At 37.9% G+C, this 20,311-nt stretch overlaps 1 protein-coding gene and 1 non-coding gene across 2 annotated transcripts in view; both read left to right on the plus strand.

Annotated features, from left to right (window-relative positions):
- The window catches only part of Vps13b (vacuolar protein sorting 13B), a 560,112-nt gene that overhangs the window by 100,057 nt on the left and 439,744 nt on the right, over nt 1-20,311 (plus strand). Inside the window, exon 17 of the mRNA NM_177151.4 lies at nt 709-890. Within this exon, the coding sequence (NP_796125.2) occupies nt 709-890 (182 nt within the window). The remainder of the gene's footprint in view (nt 1-708; nt 891-20,311) is intronic.
- Nucleotides 16,226-16,354, plus strand: Gm24771. Its single transcript, XR_003951700.1, has one exon. It is a non-coding gene; the product is annotated as a small nucleolar RNA SNORA17 (small nucleolar RNA).

Below are 20,311 nucleotides of genomic sequence, written 5' to 3' on the forward strand. Positions count from 1 at the left end.
CTTAATGTGTCTATTTCATTATCTGGCATGCTAATAGAGGTAGAGCAGTGTGATGTCTTCCCGTAGCTGTTGTGACTTTATCTTTCTTAGGGAAGGGGAATGCTCACTTGAAGCCATGTTGCTAGGATGCTGTAGGGGATTTTTTTCCTTTCCTTTAAAGCAAAATTTAGCATTTTAATAATTTATATACTTCAGTGCCTTAAAATATTTTTATAATGTGGCAATTATAATCCCTTTTTAATTTCAGAACATTTTCAAAATTAAAAAAAAAATTCAGGAGTATGGGGAAATGCTTCAGTTAGTAAAGTGCTTTCTGTGAGTTCTGGATACGGTGATGCATCTGTGTAACACCAGCTTCCCTGATGGAGGGAATGGGGATGGGGCTAAGATGGGAAGATCCTTGCTACCTGCCAGTCTAGCTAAATCAGTAAGTTTCAGGTTCAGTAAGTTGCCCTGCCTCAGAAAATAAATTGCAGACTGATTGAGGAAGACACCTGTTATTGGCTTCAATCTTCACTATCCACACACGTGTACACATGTATGCACATATATGAACATATACATGACTGTGTATACACATGCATACCACACATACAAACCATGTGAATGTATACCTTTCCCCCTTTTGTAGTACAGTTCCTCTAGTATGTTGTGCATGCACACCATTTACTTACTTATTTGTATTTTTCTCTTTACTTTCATGTATAGGACCAAAAGATCTCAGACTGTTGTAACTGAGGGTATTTTTGAGCTCCCAAATCTCACAATTCAAGCTACAAGAGCACAGACACTTTTGTTGCAAGCAATATATCAGAGTTGGTCTCATATTGGAAATGTCAGCTCTTCAACAGTAAATGAAGCTTTGATGAATGAAGTCTTCCCAATGACAGGTAAGAACACACTTTTCATTATATGGAAAGTCTGTTGTAGAGATGAGATTTATCCTTTCCTTTTAGATTTTCTGGTTTATTGAAATATTAGTTTTCAAAATATTCTTTAGTGATCTTTACATTCCGTCCATTTCTGTCTGTGGTAGTGTACCCCACTTCTTCTCTAATACGTGTCTTCTCTATTTCATCTTGTTAGTTTGCCTAAAGGCTTGTCAATCTTGCTTAGTTTTTTTAACTCTATTTTAACCTTTTTTTTTTTTTTGCCATTTATGACTTCTTTTCATCTTCTGTGTTTGGCTTTGGGCTGCTTTTTTTTTTTTATTATTTTTAAGACTTTAGTTACATGGCTATGCTAATTAGTTGTGCTCTTTCTGATGTAAGCATAGTTATTCATGCCCATAAAAGTCTCTCTAGAACCACCTTTGCTGTTTAAGTTTTATTTTCATTTGATTGTAGGTTTGTTTTTTTTTTTTTTTTTTTTGGGTTCTTCTGTGATCTTTACAGTGACATTCTTGTCATTCCAAAGTCAATTCTTCTATTTCCATGAGTTTTTCCAGTTTCTTTTGCTATTTATTTATTTCCGTTACAATACAATAAAAGTCATGAATTTATTTTAGTAGTTTTGTGTTGGTCAGTATTTGCTCTTTCAGCTTAAACGTGATATATTTTAGAGAAAGTTGCCTGTGTAGTATAAAGTAATTTCTGGTTAGATTGTTGTGAAGAGGAGTAGGGACAGGAGACTGTCATTCAGTGAGTTGATGCCATCACATGGCAGTAGACAGGGAGGACATTTGTTTGCTGTTGTCTTTGTTCTCTCTTTCTAGGTTGGCCTCACAGTTGGGATCCTACTTTTTTTACCTCCTGAGTGTTGGGATTACATGTGTGCAGCTGCACCATGCCTCTCTCTTCTTTTATGGCCATACTTTGATGGGATTGGCATTCCCTCTTCACCTCATAAAGGGCCTGCATTAGGAAGTTTTTTACTCTCTTGCCAGGCAGCAGTGGCACACAGCTTTAATCCCAGCATTCAGGAGGTAGAGGCAGGTGGAATTCTGAGTAGGAGGCCAGCTTAGCCTACAAGAGTGAGTTCTAGGCTAGCTAGTTCTGCACAGAGAAATCCTGTCATGAAAAACAAGCAAATAAACAAACATAGTTTCTGTTTTCTCAGTACCTCACAGAAAGGATTAAACTCCAGAACTTCATCTCTTGCAGAACACACTGAAACCACATGCAATGTGCAGCCTTTAAAAAATGTATTATTTCTTTTACTTTTGAGATTATAATTACATCACTTCTCTCTTCTCTTTTTTCACTCCAAACTCTCCCATAAACCCCTTTTTGTGTCTTTCAAACTTTTCATTAATTGTTGTATAGCCATCTGTATATGTATCCATACTCTTAACCAGCTCAGTCTGTATAACGTCGCTTGTGTGTGTGTTTTCAGGGCTGACTATTTGGTATTGGATAATCAGTTGGTGGTCTCTTCTGAGTTCTGAGGTTGGCTGAGGCCATTCATAGACGTAGTATTTTATAGATAAGATTCTGAAAGTACCGCATTTGTTTCTCAAGTAATACTCTCTCTGGAGGTCTTATTTGTTTGACTGTTTATCTCACTGCATTCATGAAAAATTAAAATTTCTAGTTTTTGTGAATTGGCTAAAATAGCCTAAAATTGTTAGTAAACTGAGGTATTGATTTTTCTTTATAATGCCTCATTTTTTTTCTAAGCAAATTTATTTTTCTTTCTCTTCATGAATTTATAAAATGAACTGTGACATGAAAAAATATTCTGGTAATTATCCTAAATTATCATTCTTAAGCATTAAAAAATGTCTTGGACAAATTTCAGCAATTCGGTGTTTTGGCATATTTTAAGATCTTAGTTTAGTGGAACTAATGTTTTAGAGCCTGGGGAATTGGGAAGATTGTATTGTTAGAAAATGTTACTTTTTTTTTTTAAGGGCTTGAGAAAATGGAATAAATAATTTAAAACACTTAAAATAGATGGAGGGAAACTTACCTAAAAATATTTTTAAAGCTAATTTTTCCAAGTGGATAGTTTTTGTTATTCCCTTACCAGGCCAATCCACTTGTGTATATTTCAGTGCTAATATAGTATTTATAAAATTGTACACCAAATTTTCTTGCTGAAGATCCTGAAAGTATATATACATTTTGGGTATTAAGTTTTAGCATTTTATGCTCTTATCTATGAGTATTGTCAATACACAATGCTTTGTTGAACTTTGTTTCGTGCAGTTTGTTGATACATGGAGTCTTTAGCTTTAAAACAGTTTTAAATTACTACAGTAATAAAAGATTTTATACTTAAGTTACAGTCTGTGGATAAGAACATTTTTCTACTCTGCAGTTGGGTGTATACCACTTTCTGCTGTAGCCTATTTTCCTGTTTCCTGAGGTGGTCATATCATCCACTGAGAGTTAATAAGGAAACATAAGGTTTTCTTTCACTTCTGAACTTGTTTCTGATTTATTGTACATTATTTTGTTTGTTTGTACTCCCCTCCATCATACTCCCCTCTGTTTTCTTCTTTTTGATCACCAATACTATTTCTACTCAAGTCCTTTGCCTTGAGCTTAATATGAAGCTAATTATTGTTGACTTGTTCTTATCAAAATTTCATCGTTTTGAGCCGGGAGTGGTGGCGCACGCCTTTGATCCCAGCACTCGGGAGGCAGAGGCAGGCGGATTTCTGAGTTCGAGGCCAGCCTGGTCTACAGCGTGAGTTCCAGGACAGCCAGGGCTACACAGAGAAACCCTGTCTTGAAAAACAAAAAAACAACAACAAAAAAATTCATTGTTTAATATAAATCCATCTACATTTGCTTTCTCCTCATCATGTCAGAAAGGCTTTTCTTTTATTTCTTTCCTCTCTGCCATTCCTTCTGCTCTGTTTCTGTATACAGATTTTTTTTTTTTTACCTTGCAAGTAACCTTTTCAGTATGTTTTAATATATTCCTAATGTAGTATTTACAACCATAATAAACTTTAAAACATTACCCAAAAGAACCATGGGTGTGTGTGTGTGTGTGTGTGTGTGTGTGTGTGTGTGTGTGTGTATTTACTAACCTTCCAACCCTTTTAGCCATAGTCAGAGATTAATCTAATGCTTGACCGTTTGGGTTTGTCTACTCTGAGCAATTTTGCAGCAGTGAATTAATTAAACCGCTTTGGCTCCCAGCAGTTCTCTAGAGCACTATATCTGCCCAAGAGCTTTCTGGATTTGTGAATGAAAGACAGGCAGACAGACAGACAGACAGACAGACACACACACACACACACACACACACACACACACATACAGAGAGAGAGAGAGAGGGAGAGAGAGAGAGAGAAAGAGAGAGAGACACATACACACACACACACACACACACACACACACACACACACACACACTAGCTAATTTTGATATATCTTGACTAACTCAATGGCTAGGCACTTCTAAATCTCCCCGAGGCTAGCAAACACTCCCTTCCAGTATTGGGAGTTAACATCTTTTAAAATCTGTATTTCTTCTCTGCTACCCCAGACCCAATTGGGGAAGAGGCCCCTAGGGCCACTCCTGGCTTCTTACATGCCAGCAGGGCTTAAGTTGTATCTTTCTGCTTCCCAGTCAAGCCCCAACCCATCTCCCTGCCCAGCCATTGGGTGTATAGCTATTCTTTATTATCAGTCGAAGCCAGCTGTGGGCAGGGACCCTCAGGCCTAGAAGGGTGGCTTTTGGGAGCCAAAATAAGACAAAGTATTAGAACCAATTCCCAACATAATTCATATAAATAGAACCTGTAAAACATGTATTTGTATGTGACTAAGTTTTTAGCAGAACATTTTCAAAGTACCTGTAGTATAGAATGTGTCATTTCTGAATCCATTTTGTATTGCTATAACAAAATACCTAATTTAGGTTCATTATAGTTTAAAAAGATTGATTTTGTTCACAAATTTGGCTAGAGGTTTCAATGTGGAATGCACGTTCTACTTCACTCTTTTGAGGACCCTTCTGTGGGTATCACAGGCTATAGGCATAGAAGGAAACATGGCTAGTACAGCAGGGAGCAAGCACACTTGGCTAGTTTATATTAAATGCTCTTGTAAGAAGCAGCTCCTCCTGAAGTCAGCAGCACCCCTTCCTATCTTTTTATTTTATGTGAATGAGTGTTTTGCCTAAATGTATTTAAGTACACTATATGTGTGCCTGTACCTGAGGTGTCTAGAAAAGGGTGTTTGATCCCCTGGAGCTAGAGTTAGAGGTAGGTTTGAGCTGCCAGATGGGTGCTTAAAACTGAACCTGGGTCTTCTGCAAGAACAGCTAGTGCTCTCAACCCTAATCTATTTCTTTAGCTGCCAATCTCCATTTCTTAGTGGTTTCACCACCTTAACATTGCCATTCTGGAGACTGTTTCCAGCCTCCAGAATGAAACTTTGTGGAACACACTCAAGCATGGAGCCTTTTATTATTCTATAATAATAAAGTTATTATTATAGAATTAAAATTATTATTATTCTATAATAAAAGGCACTGTGTGTGTGTATTTCACATTTTGTTCATCATTTGGTAGATATTTAATTGTTAATCTTGTTGACTAGTCCTATAGTTTATGTGAATACATGCTATCATTTCTCCAAATGCTCAATATTTTCAAGAATTGCTAGGTCATGTAGTCCCACTATATTTAATCTTTCGAGGAGCTGCAAACTTTCCCCATATCTATACCACTCTACAGTCTTATTCGCGGTGTATGATGTTGTGCCTGTCTCTCCACAACTTTGCCATACTTTTATGCTGCTAGCCATCGATGTGGTTGTTAAGTGGTAAATTTGAGGGTTTGATTTTCTTTTGTTTCATGGATAATGCTGTTGAGAATATTTTTATGCATGTATTTGCTATTTATATATATTCCATTGAAAATATTTGAGTCATTTACTTTTAAAAATGTATACTATCTTTTTGTTTTGAATTATGTAAATAAACTCTTTATAAAATGTTGACTACAATTCCCTTATGGCTTTCAGACATTTTGAGTTCATTTTACTTTTCAGATAACATCTTAGGGTTGTACTACTATGAGCAGACACCATGACCAAGGCAACTCTTATAAGGACAACATTCAGTTGGGGCTGGCTTACATGTTCAGAGGTTCAGTCCATTATCATCAAGGCAGAAACATGGCAGCATCCAGGCAGGCATGGTGCAGGAGAAGCTGAGAGTTCTACATCTTCATCTGAAGGCTGCTAGCAGAATACTAACTTCCAGGCAGCTGAGATGAGGGTCTTAAAGCCCACACCCACAGTGACACACCTATTCTAACAAGGCCACACATCCAAATAGTGCCAGTCCCTGGGCTAAGCATATCTAAACAATGACAGATGGTGACCTTTTCTCTAATGTTTTCTTATATTTTCCAGTACATCTTGTACAGTGGTCTCATTTTTATTATTTAGAAATGATATGATTCTTATTTTATTTACTGTTTGTGCTTCTTGGTCATTATTAATTTTAGACCTTTTATTCTTCCAAACTTTTTAAATAACCTAGACACATTTCTGGTCCTGTACTGCTCACCTTAACTGTTAGGGCAAACGGTTTGAATTAAGTTCTTTTAGTTCTACTGGGAAGTAAGACATGTGCGTGTGGGGTAAGACCTGCATGTTGGATACATGTGTACCTGTGTGTAGAGTTCGTGCATATTTGGTATGTGCATGGACACCTGAGAGTCCTATCCTGCTGGAGGAAACTGGGGTTTCACAGTTTTTGGAAAGTTTATTTATTGTCAAGTTACAGTTTTACTAATTCATGAACTATAAGTTGTAATTTATTAGTAGGATTTTAATGTCAACTTTACTGACTACAACTAAGAGTTTGAAAAAGGTAGATACATTCAATAAAACATTTGTAATATATTAAGCAAAATGTTAGGTTTGCTCTTTTTAATTGTAAAAGGTACACATTATTGCTAAATAAAATTAATGCTCTGCTTTTAGGTAGGAATATAATTATAATTTTATACAGTTGCTTGTTTAGTATTCCAGTTTTAGAAACTAAGAGGATGTCAATCATGTCCAGACGAAAATTTTGTACCTTCAAAGGAAAAAAAATGAAAGCATTTTTTATAGTAACCGATACACTTCTTTTGGAATTCTATAATTTCTCACTTAGAAAGTGTAGTGTTGATTTTTATGCCCCTTTGGAAAATGGACAGTGTTCACAATCACTATTAAAAATATATGCATATATACATATAAACTATTCCCATAATTAAGCATTTTCAACAAAAGCTGTTCTTTTTTTCAAATTGATATCTAAAAATATGATTCTATGATTATGAGAATTTCAGAGAATTAATGAAGAGAGACCAGTACTAAGTTGTGAGATGATACAAATCATTATATTATTAAAAGGAAATAGATATTCAATAGTTAAGTTTTATATACATTGTTTATATTTTTTATATAGTGGAAAATTAGATAAATCAACTGAAAAAATTCTCATGTTGGTATAGAGTTATTTCTCTGCTGGTATAGAATTATTTCACAGCTTTACTATACACACACACACACACACACACACACACACACACACACACACACTTTTTTTGGCACTTAAAAAGCATACCCGTTTATTTAAATCATTTTTTTTTTCATCTTAGAACCTACAGGTCTTAGGTCTTGACTCTGTAATGTAACACTGGATTTTTGCTTTTCATGTGGTCTCAGAGTGTGCAGCAGCGTGTGTCGTCGTCTGTTCATCCTAACTGTTGGTAGTATTGTCACCATACATGTGGAGCTCTATTTTATTTCAAACATCAAAAATTCAAACATCTCTAGGAAGAAAATAAGTTTTACTCTGATAATCTAAGTTATGTTAATAATGTATCACAGTAACAAGAGATTATTTTGGTGGGTTGTACTTTAGCATGACCTTCTATCTACTTTTGAATGGATTTGTTTATGGGTCCTTATGAGAGTGTATGTGAATATGGGGTTATTGAAGCTATGTGGATGATTCCATCTGAACTGTGGACAGCTAGAAGCAAAAGTGTTTTAAGATACAGGTTTATTTTAATTTTTGTTTGTGACTACCTTGGTCAGAATCTTAGTTAAGGTTCCTATTGCTGTGATTAACACCGTGGCACAATCAACTTAGGCACAAAAAGATTTGCTTCATCACACAGTTTTGTAGTCCATTGTCTAAGGAAGTCAAGGAAGAAACCTGGAGGCAAGATCTGATGGAGTCATTTTCTCACTCACTTGAGGTTCCCTCCACCCACATGACTCTAGCTTGGTACAAGTTGACATGAAAACTAGCTAGCAATCTTGTGATATGGATATTTTTTGTTTTTAAGTATTAACACTTAGGAGAGATGACTTAACTGGAGTGTGATAATTGATCTTTTAAATCCTGTTTTCATTCTTAAACAAAAACCAAACCCACTAACCAACCAACCAACCAACCAACCAACCAAACCAAACCCTGATCCTTAAGATTGCAGGGCTTCAGAGGGAAAGTAGGCTATGTTTCTGTTCTACTTGGAGTCTACCTGTTCAGTTGTTTTGTTGAGCAGATGGATGATAAGGTAAAGTTAAATTGAAAGAGTACTACAAGAAAATGATTACCATAGAAGACAGTGATGTTGCTGGTAAGAATACAATTCAAGAGGTTGGTTATGTTTTTTTTGAACTTAGAGAAAAAAAGTCTTCATTGGGTCTCTTTAATGTGCTTGATTTCAAGCTGCCAAACATAGTTCTTAGAAACCTGGGATGGAACACCTATTTGTAACTTGATGGTTCTTAAATGCATTTACCTCCCTTTTAGCCCACCACCCACCAGAGGTAGTGGGAAGAAAGGATACGCGAGAAGGGAGCCTGTTTAGAAAGGTTCTTTGGAGCAACTACCATCTGTGTTGTCTGGAAATTGGCATTTCAATTCATAGGTTAGCAGCGGCAGCTTGATCCATTAACAAACACTTCATAGATACACCAGCAATCCAAATCGGGATAGCAAACATAAATCAGCAACAGTGGCACAACCTAGCAAAGACAGCCAGCCCTCAGCCTTGGCTTGAGTCAGCAGGAGGGACCAAGAGGAACACCAGAAGTTGGGCTTTGCCTCTCTCGGGGAAGAGTCGAGACCCACAAGGATTGCACAGCTAGCTCTATAAGCAGCCCAAACTCAGTCTCCATTACTGTCTGTCCCTTGAGTCCTATTTATATGCTCTAAACATCACATGTCCTCCATGAGTCTTGTCTCAACATGAGTTTCCCAGCTGACATCACTGCCAATCAGCCCGAGCATGACGAAGTAGCAAGAAACTGCAACATACCACCAGAAGGTTTTTGGTGTGGTTCTCTTTATGGAGTCTGGACAAATGCAGTTCAACTATGCAGTGTAGAGCGGCCCAATACATATCTGTTGTTAGCAGAGAAACCTTTGCTAACATACTTGCTTTAGCAGAACATCTTTTCTCCTGTGTCTGCTTCAGCTAAATGTTCCTTCCCAAGTCTGCCTTAGTCTTTCACCTGTGTCTGCTTCAGCTACATGTTCTTTCACTTGTTTGACCCAGCCAAACATCATCCATTGACTTTCCAAAGAACCCTTAAGTTTCCACTTCACATTTTCTTAGTTCTGCCCAGTCCAAAGTAGGGTGCTACAACACACATAAACATGGGCATGGCAGTGCAGTAGGATGATATCAATAAGAAACTCTGTCCTTTCCTTTGTTTACATACTTTATATCTATGTGTGAGCATTTTCCTTTTGTGAGCTGCATCTTGTTAGGAGTGCATACCATAAACTTTACACCAATAGTCTGATTTGGCTCATCTATTTTAGGATGACATTTCTTTTACATTAATTCAGTTGGCTTCTTACCAGTAATATCATTGCCAGGTTATAGACCTACAGATGGGAAAATTTATACTCAAAGTGATTTAGTACTCTTCCCTCCTCCCAAATTATTACATCATAGCTATTGACTAAATCTGTTTTTTGAAGTAAGATCTTTGGATCTTTCTATTATTAAATTACTTTCCTGTTGTATGAGACCTGAATTAATAGGTAAAGATTAATATCTACTAACACATTAGAAATTATCCAATGAAAGTCTAATTAATTCTTAAGGCTCATTTGAAATGTAAATTATGGATACTATATGAGAGTTAGAAAGTTTGTGCTTAATTTGTATTATTAACTGGGATCATTATTTTATGTAGGTTTGTTGTTAATATATTTTTTAAAAGATTTCTTTATTTTATTTATATGAGTACACTGTAGCTGTCTTCAGACACACCAAAAGAGGGCATTGGATTTCCATTACAGATGGTTGTGAGCAAACATGTGGTTGTGGGAATTCAACTCAAAGCCTCTAGAAGAGCAAGCAGTCAGTGCTGTTAACCACTGAGCCATTTCTCTAGCCCCTGTTGTTAATATTTTTGACAGTCACCAAAACAGAACTATTAACTCTTGTGATTTTTTTCCAGAAGATAAAATACAAAGTTGTATTTAAATTTGGTTTGATTTGGAAAACTTTTAATTTCTTTCTATTTAGATTGTTAATTATTTTGTTTACTTTTTAGTTCCTTTGGTCTGATATTTGCAGGGAAATAATTGACAGATTTATAAAGTTGTATAATAATCATCAAATGAATACACAAATTCCCCCTTAAGTGATGTCTTAATGTTAGGACACAAATCTACTTTCCAGAAAGTAACTGTAAAAGTATTTTATGCAAGGCTTCATATGGGATACTGTAATGGTTGAATAATAAATTTTGCCTCATAAAAATGAAATTCAATAATACAGTAGCTTTCTCAGCTCAGTAGCATCTGGTCTATTCTCTCGAGAGCCAATATTTTCCAGCTCATTAGGATCATGTCATTCTGTATGTCGTCAACATTGACTTAGCCAGGCTACCTTTACTTACACAACCGCCAGACTATTAAACAGGTCTCTTGTGGAGTGAAGTCAAATATTCCTCCTACTTACTTCTGTCTTAGAAGAGAGGAGGAAAATATACATACTGTAACATTTAGACATCTGGTTTAAAACCACATCAGTGTAACGCTGAGCAAATTTACAGATTTGGTATTCTTCCCAGGTGTGCGTATAAAAAGGACTTTGGAGTTATTGAATACTCTTTAACCACTTAGAAAATGAGTGCGGGATAGTGAGGTTTCCTTGTTTTCCCCCATTTCTCTCTTTTTAAACTTCTTTCTCTGCCCCCAAATCTGAAAACACAGCTTAAATGTTCTAAGGTACATATTTTTGAGTTATTTAAAAAATATCTCGTTGTATAGTGATATTGGCTATGGATATTTGTTTATGTAATAATAATAATAACAATGAATTAAGTTGTATTTATGTTCTAGTGAAAAGATGAGTACTTCTTTCTTGCTCCTTCTTCATCTTTGTGGTCTTTTTGACTGGGTCTTTTATAATATCCCCTGGGCAGGTCCCTACCTGTAACGGGTCCCTTTCTCACCTCTGGAGTGAGTGGTACAGGTACTAGTTATCACACTCCAATAAAACTTCTCGATATTTAAATATAAGCACAAAGATTACCGCTTGCAAATTTCGCACGATTTATTATTTATTTATTTATTTATTTATTTATTTATTTATTTATTTATTTATTTATTTATTGTATAGATAGTCTACATGTATGCATTGTATGCACATGAGCACACGGGAGCCCATAAAGAACTTTAAAGTGTCTTTCTCTATTATTCTTCCCCTTATTGACTTGAAACAAGGTGTCTCAGTGAACCATAAGCTTGAAGTTTTGACCAAGCTGGCTGTCCAGTGTGTCTCAGAACCTGATTTTCTCCACACTCTAGTTGTAGAGTTAGTTAGAAGCATGAACAGCCATGACTGGCTTTGTGTTTGTGTATTGTTTATACTGGGGATTCAAACTCAAGTTCTCTCACTTTCAGAGCAAGAACTCTTTGTCATAGAGTGGTCTCCTCAGTATCAAGTTTTCTGAATGTTAAAGTGTCTGTGTGTCTTTTACTAACTCCTTTGCTGTTGCTGTGATAAAACACCATAGCTAAGGCAGCTTACAGAACGCATATGAGAGTCCATCGTGGTGAAGATACTTGTGAAGTGCTAGGTGTGGTGGCCAGATGAAAGAGTTTATACTTTGAACTCCAAATATGAAGCAGAAGAGAATAAACTTGAAGTAGTAGAACTTTTATTCTCAAAGTTCCCCTTCAGCGACATACTTCCTTCATCAAGGTTGCACCCCAGCCCCTTCCAAACTGTGCCATCAACTGGAGACCCAGTGTTTAAATACCTGAGACCCTGAAGACCATGCATACATACATACATATATACATACATACATAAATACATACATACATACATTTATTCACATAATTTAGTATATATGTATACACACATTCGTAATATAAATGCTCCTATTTGTCTTGGCATTGAGAATTTATTTTTCAAACTTTTATTCATATATACATATATTGTACTTGTATTCATCACAAATAACTTGTAGAACTCAAGAACTAGTTGTGGGTGTTAATAAGTTAGGTTGTAACTTTCCTACTGTATTCTCTTTTAGACATTTGATATGTTTCTAAAGTGTTTTTTCAGATATCTCTTAGCCCAAGAATGGTTTTGTGTGTGTGTTTGTTTGTGTGTGTGTGCACACACTGTTCATCATGCTGGGCGGTGGTGGCACACGCCTTTAATCCCAGCACTTGGGAGGCAGAGGCAGGCGGATTTCTGAGTTCAAGGCCAGACTGGTCCACAGAGGGAGTTCCAGGACAGCCAGGGCTACACAGAGAAACCCTGTCTCGGAAAAAAAATAAAATAAAAATAAAAAAAAATAAAAGGACTCGCTGAATGCTAGAAAAAATTTAAATTCTAGAAAATATATCCTATATAAAAATCTTAGTTTTCTTTGAAGACTTGAGAAAAACTCAGTTCCTTAAGTATTTCACTAGAATTTTGAAAAGTATGCAGTTTCTTTAGAATGGTTTGTTAGCCTTATAGAAAATCTTTTATAAATATCAAGAGTATATCTGGATGTTGGTAATGATGTGATTACTTAGGAATATGTTAAATTTGTTATGAAAACCCTTTTTTTTTTTGGCCTACGAGACTAAACCTGTCTTTATTAACTATTTGCTTATTAAGTTCAACTGTACTTATCAGTTCTAGTCACCTAATAAACTTGAAAAATATGTACTATGTCATATTCTAAGTTCTAGGGACAGTTAGATAACCATAAAGAGACCTGATTATAGTATGTATTATTTCAGCTATTACAGGATCAGATGAGACTAAAGATACACACTGGAAAGAGGCTGTTCATACCATTTTGCACCTTAAGGCTATCATAGAGCGTCTGATAACACATTACAAACTAGACAGCTTCAAACAGCAGCAGTTTCTCATCTCATCATCTTGAAGGTCAAATGCTTGAGGTCAAGGCATTGGTAACTTAATTTCACCAAGGAGAACCCTTGTCTTATCCTTGGTGCCTATCAAGCTTTGCTTTTCCTTGGTTTTCAGCTCCTTCTCTAGTTCTGTCTCTGTACTGATTTGAAAATCTCGTTCTCTCTACTCCTCTTCCTCCTGCTTTTCCTTTCCCTCTTCTGCCTGGCCTTCTTCCTCTTTATATTCTCTCTCTATTCTTCCTTTTCCTTTCTCCCCTCTTTCTTCCCCTCCTCCTTCTTTACTTCCTCTTCCCTCTCCTTTTCCTTTCCCTGTTCTCCTTTTCTCCTCCTTCCCTACCTTTTCCTCTTCCCCCTTATTCCCCATCACCCCTCTTCTGTGTATTAGTCTCTTATTTTATAAGGACAAGAGTTACTCAGTGTAAGAATCTTCCTGTAGTGAAGACATGCTTGGAGGGATAGGCCCAAGGAATCTTACTTTTTATTTAGCATCCACCAGAAGACAAGATGAAAAGGCTTCTGGAAGCCATTCTGCTCACATCTGAATGTAATCTTGAAGGGGTTTGCTTTCCTTTTTTAAAAAAAAAAAAAACTCATACATACCTCTGCCTGGATTCTTGCCCACTGCTTGCATGTCATACACTAGTCTTCCACATGGTCAGAATGAACTTGAGTGGAACTGAGATGGGGAAAAGGACTTGGTCATCTTCCCAGAGTACAAATGTCCTTCTATGTCAGTATATGCTGGGTCTTTGATGTTCATTATTTCTAGTGGGCTTTCTTATTTAATACTGACAAGTTGGATTATGGTCTGGAGCACTATGTGTGACCTGCTTTCTTTGCAGGCATCAAAGTGGAAGCAGTTTTTTTCTGTAGAACCTGTTGCAGCACTGTGTACGTCATTGCCAGCTTTTAGATTCATGATTTCGTCCCAGAGAGCAGAAGCTGGCTGCCATTGCCACAGAGAGGATTTAAGTTATTGTTATTCATTTTCACATACACAGGGTACTCTGGGCCTAAAGATCATACTGAGATGTTTTTGTATGTGTTCAGATAGCGTGAAATTTGAGTCTCTTTTTGTCAATTTACCGTATCACTGACATAGTGTCAGCAACTAACCATCAATGGCAACTTAGCTCACCATTATCTGAGAACTAAAGCACTGAAAAATGAAATTCAGTGCTTTGGTCTGTAATATATCACATATTAAATAATTTGTTACTGTTTTTGCTTCTCTGATTATATAATTAAGGTTATATAATCAGGGCAGGTGAGATGGCTCAGCAATTAAGAGCACTGACTGTTCTTCCAGAGGGCCTGGGTTCAATTCTTAGCACACACACGACAGCTTATAGCTGTCTGATTCTCCAGTTTCAGGGGATCCAATATCCTCATGCAGATAATACATGCAAGCACCAAAAAAAAAAAAAAAAATGTAGTCACTATTTTTTAAAATTCTCAGTGTTTACTATGTTCTGTTTCTATCAGTAAGTTTTTAATCATTCCAACAGAAGTGTTGGGAAAGTGTTATATAGGAAGATAACAAGTTATTCTAAAGTTAATGTTCAAGTGCATTTTATGTCTGTGTTTTGCTTAGATAGGACCTTTCACAGTTTTGAATAGAAGTGGCAAGAGAGGATCACTTGTTCATCTGTGCCCAGAGGGAATCACTTGGCTTTTCACCATTAAGCGAGTTGCCAGCTTTGTTCTTCTTTCAGAGATCCTTGTGAGACTGAAGGAATCTTCTTTTCTTCTGAGTTTTTTGTGCTTGTGCATTTCACTTCTGCTTCCTGAAGGTTCTTTAAATACATTACCCCTGGTTTGTGTTGAAGAATACAAACAAAATGAGATATGGTTGCTAAGTGTCCTGTATCCCTGCTGATGGAGATGGTGTCATGCAGTCTCCCTGAGTCCACTCATTTTTTCCTCTCAGTAGACTTAACATTTCATCTTTTCCCCTGTGAAACAGTCGTCCAGTTTTTGAGTAATTGATCTGTAACTATTTCATATCCCCCTTCTTTCTAATTCTATATTTACTCATTAAAAGACCTAGATGGGAGCAATGAGATGGAAGAGACTATTGCTTAAGCATGCCAGGAATGACACACTTTCTAAGTCATGTCCATGGGAGTGAGGGTGACGCTGTGAGGTGTGAGTCTACTCCATCCTTCAGTTATGCTACATTATAATCAGGACGATGGGAAATTAGAGGAAAAGAGACACAGTTGGTAAGGAGGAGAGGAAGAATCTCAGAGAAGTGGTGTAACAAAGCTGATGTCATTGGCATTCTCAGAATTTACCTAGTGTTTTTCTTTCTTTCCTCTTGAAAACAAAAACTGAATTCAAGTCTGGGCTGACTAGTCAGCCTCACTAGTTACATTGGCTTTATTGAAATGATGCAGCGTTTTTTGTGGTGCTGGAGACTGATCACAAGTATTCCTCTTCTGAGCTGCACCCTCAGCTGCTCTGCTGCTCCAAAGTCTCCTCTATCCATGCTGTCACCACTTCAGTTAAGATGTCATTCTTTTTCTTTCTTGATCTTGATACTACTTTCTTTCTTTCTTTTTTTAATTAGGTATTTTCTTCATTTACATTTCCAATGCTATCCCAAAAGTCCCCCATACCCTCCCTGCCCCCACTCCCCTACCCACCCACTCCCATTTCTTGGCCCCGGCGTTCCCCTGTACTGAGGCATATAAAGTTTGCAAGACCAATGGGCCTCTCTTTCCACTGATGGCTGACTAGGCCATCTTCTGCTACATATGCAGCTAGAGACACGAGCTCCGGGGATACTGGTTAGTTCATATTGTTGCTCCACCTATAGGGTTGCAGATCCCTTTAGCTCCTTGATACTACTTTCATAGGGACTTAAAGGAACTACTTTTGGTACATAAAGAATCACATGGCCTACCCCTAGAAACACAGCAGGTATGGCTGCTGTGTCACAAGTTCGTCAGTAGGTGGCAGAGAGAAAGAGGGTGTGTCTATGCTCAGTGTTCTAACCTGAAAACAGAAAGCCTGATCAGTCCAACAGTCTGGTGCAGCACAAGCTCAGAGCAAGCTGGAGACTAGAAGAACCCCACTTGGAACTGAGGGCCATTGGTGGAAGTGAGCCTGAGATAGAGTACCCTTGCATGGGTCCACTTGGATGGGCTGGGTGAGAAGCGAACTGGAGATGACAAGACTGGCACCATGGGGTCTAGACAGGGAGTTAGCCTGAGACACCTACCAGTGGGGCACGTTGAAGGCATGAGTAGGGGCAGACCATGCCTGAGATGACCCTTGCCTGGTGCCATAATGCACAAGCTGGGAATAGAACTCCTGAGGTCACTCCTGAGATGACTCCAGGCACTTAGAGACCCTGGGTACCTCTATGAGGAGCAAGTAAGTGATAGAGAAATGGATGAGAAAGAGAAACAGAAGAGTGTGTGCACAATGAAGAGAGGCAGAACTGGAGACTTGAAGGTAACAAGGGACAGCCTGAAGTGAGTTGCCAGTAATCCCACCTGGAACCATAGTGAGGTCCTGGCCTGTGCTGCCCCCGGGACCCATATCTGGGTCCATGGCCTTGTTAGCAGCAGGTGTCTGTTACCACCAAAGGCCAGGTATATATCTCTGGTCAGGGCTGCCACCTAGGAACATATTAATATCTGATGGCTGTGCAGTACTCCCCTTGCTCTTTACCTGAGTATCATGTGAGAGCTGGCCCTGGGGGCATGAGAGCAGGATGCCTGATCCTGTCCCATAGGCAACTGCAATGTTCCATATTTCATGATTTGCAGTTGCACTGCCTCCTCCCTACCCCACCCCAAGAATATGAATGTGGGAGACCTGGTCCTACCATTAGTCTCCCTTGTGGTGGTATACAAAAGGGAGAGATACTCTCCTACCTCCTCACCTCTCCCTGCCACCTGAGGCAGACAGAAGACCTGGCCCAAGGGTCATGAGAGTAGGAGAGTTGGCCCTGCCCCTCACCAGCTGCACCACCTGGGAGAGCAGGCCCTACACCTTGCCTAGACAGCACAGTAGAGCTAGCTAGCTTTGGATGTCATGGTTTTGTATAAGTACCGAGGGGTTGAGTATGGGAGAACCTATATGCTGACCACCTCGGATACTTCTCAGGCTCAGATCCAAGTCTTTGAATGGGCCCATCCTAACATCTATCCCATTAGTGAATGTCTGTAGGTCATAAGGTACCAATATTGATGGTATCATAAAAGCCAGAGGCCATGAACCAGACCAGGAGGTCATTGCAGTGAACAATTGCAAGACAGTGAACCCACTGAGTGGATTTCAATTGAAACCATAACATCTTCTCCAGGAAAAAAAATCAGAAATCAGACCAACTATGTAATCTGTTGCCTTCTATATATTTTCGTATTGAGGTTTGGCAAGTTTGGGTTAGTACTGGTATTTGTGCATATATGTATAGGGTCTCACTAGGTGAGACAGGCTGCCCTGTAACTTCCAGTCCTCTGCTTTTGTTTGCCAAATACAGAGATTATATGGGGACATGTTCCAACACACCCAGACTTGAGCCAAATCTTATTGGGATATAATTGTGCTTATTCCTTTACATATTATTTTGTAGCCAGTTTTATCTCACAGTGCTTGAATAGCTGTAGTAGATAATGTGACCCACAAATATGAAAATATTTGTTCTTTTACCAGGAAAGTTTTGTTGATGATATACAGTTTATACCCTTGCCCTATTATTTGATACTCTTAAAAAACATTAGTTTTTGTCAACATTTTTATGAAAAATTCCTGTTTGCCATGTAATTTATAAAATTGACTTAATTGGAAGCTCAGCAACTCCTGGGCTTCAAGTAACTTTTACTTTTAATTTATTTACATTTTAAAAAAAAGTAATATATATTTGAGGTGAGAAGGTGTGTGTGTGTGTGTTTGTGTGTGTCCACATCAGGTGCTCTTGGAGAGCATAGGCATTGAATTACCTGGAATTGGGAGCTTTAGGCAGCTGTGAATTGCCTGATGTGGGTGTGAGCATGAGCGCTAAGTTTATCTACAAATGCAGTACATACGCTTAGCCACGGGGCCATCTCCCCAGCCCCTGCTTTTATTCTTTGAATCACTATTTTTTCAAAGGTGCCTTATCCAAAATATATGGGTTAATAATGGTATCTGATATTTCTGGCCTTCGGTAAAAGACCTATGCTTATGTTAAATCAATCATAAGGTATTCATACATTCATTTACAACATACTCATTTTTCTTCAGCTTTCTTACTATTACTCTAGAGAAACTCCATATAAAATCTCCTTCTATTTCTTTTCCTCTTGTATGTGCCACGTAGCAAGTGATCACTGAAACATTTAGATGTAAATGAAACTGCCACTGTTAACTTTAGGCAAAATAAAAATAGGCAAATTAAGTTTGGGCAAATTAACATTAGGCAAAACCAATCAGTCCTTTCAACCTGTGAGGTTCTTTGCCATATCTTTGTTCTTTCTTCTTCTATTTCTGTATTCAATTCCTCTTTTAAAATTTATCAATTCATTTTTAGAGCCTAATTCAAATATTAGTTTCTTAAAGGAGCCTTCTTTAAATTGAAAATCCATTCCTAGTATAGGTACTGTGCCTTACTTGCTCCTTAGTTGCTAATATTTCTTCCTCACCAACTGGCACTTACTGAAGGAGGAGGAGAAGAAAAAGATAATGAGCTGGTACTTACCTTAGATGACGACGAGGAGGAGGAGGAGGAGGAGGAGGAGGAGGAGGAGGAGGAGGAGGAGGAGGAGGGTGTCTGTTTAGAGTGTAGTAGTTAACTAAGTCTTGTAATTTTGAGTCCATCTATTTTCTACCTCCTCTATCTGTGGTACATTTGTAGTATGTGTGAGTAAGTGAGCAAATTTACCAGTTCAACATTAAGTTGTGGGTAATAATTCGTTGGCAGTGTACTATGGAAACTATTTTACATGTGGCAGATTGTTAAAATGGAATTGCTATAGACCTTCTTGTATCTCCACTCCTTAAGAGTGTCATCCCTATACTTGAAATTAAAAGGACTCATAAGCTAAGATTAACAGTAACCCTTGATCAGAGTTTCTACAGCATTAGATTAAGACTTCATCATAGATCACGAGGGGAAAAACACAAGCAGACTCTAAAGAGACATGTGCACTCTGATCGCTGCCTTCTGCCAGGGAGTGTATTTCAGTTATCTTCCTTTTCAGCCACCAAAATGCAGCAAATTGTGCATTGTTTCTGCTTGGGGTGGTTTCTCAATACCTAAGGTTTTTACTGGGAGGTTTTCATATAAGCAATCTTTCTTTTGCAAGTACTAAAATTCCAGGCTTCAAGACAAAAAGTGATTTTTCAGTATGAACTATATTTTTATTAGTATAAAATCTAGGTATACTCGATTAGTCTTATCAGTCCCAGAATGGAGGCAAATGAAGTTCCCAGCTGCTGCTGTCCAAGAGACAGCTTCCAGGCAGTCACTTCTAAGAATAGAGGCCTTAATGATATTATAATGGAAAAAAAGTTGTATGGTTTTTGTGCTCCTGCCCCTCTCCATTTCCTCCCCCCAACCCCCCACCAAATTGCACCCCTAGCTGGCAAGATGAACTTTTAAAAAGAATCCTCCTTTCTACCTTCCATCTTGCTGTAGATGTGCTGGGATCTGGGATTACATATATGCTCTGCCTCTCTGATTCATCTGGGTTTCTAAGGATTGATCTCTGGTCTACATAATTGTGTGGTAAGTGCTTTACATACTGTGCTAAATCACCAGGCCCTCTTTTTGTATAGCTCTTAGAAGTGTCCCCCCACCCCCACCCCAAGTGTCTGCTTTTTCTAGTTAGGGAGGGGTGAATATTTTTAGCTAGATGCTATGAAAAGAGTTAGAATTCAATTAGTAAAATTTGGAAAGGGGAACGAGTATTGGATAGACAGCTTTCAGTTCTGTTATTTAGAATAGAGTATTTAAAAAATAGAGTGTTAAAAAAAGTGTCTTAGGGTTTCTATTC

This window comes from Mus musculus, chromosome 15 (assembly GCF_000001635.26).
Source record: "Mus musculus strain C57BL/6J chromosome 15, GRCm38.p6 C57BL/6J".
NCBI classification, from domain to species: domain Eukaryota; kingdom Metazoa; phylum Chordata; class Mammalia; order Rodentia; family Muridae; genus Mus; species Mus musculus.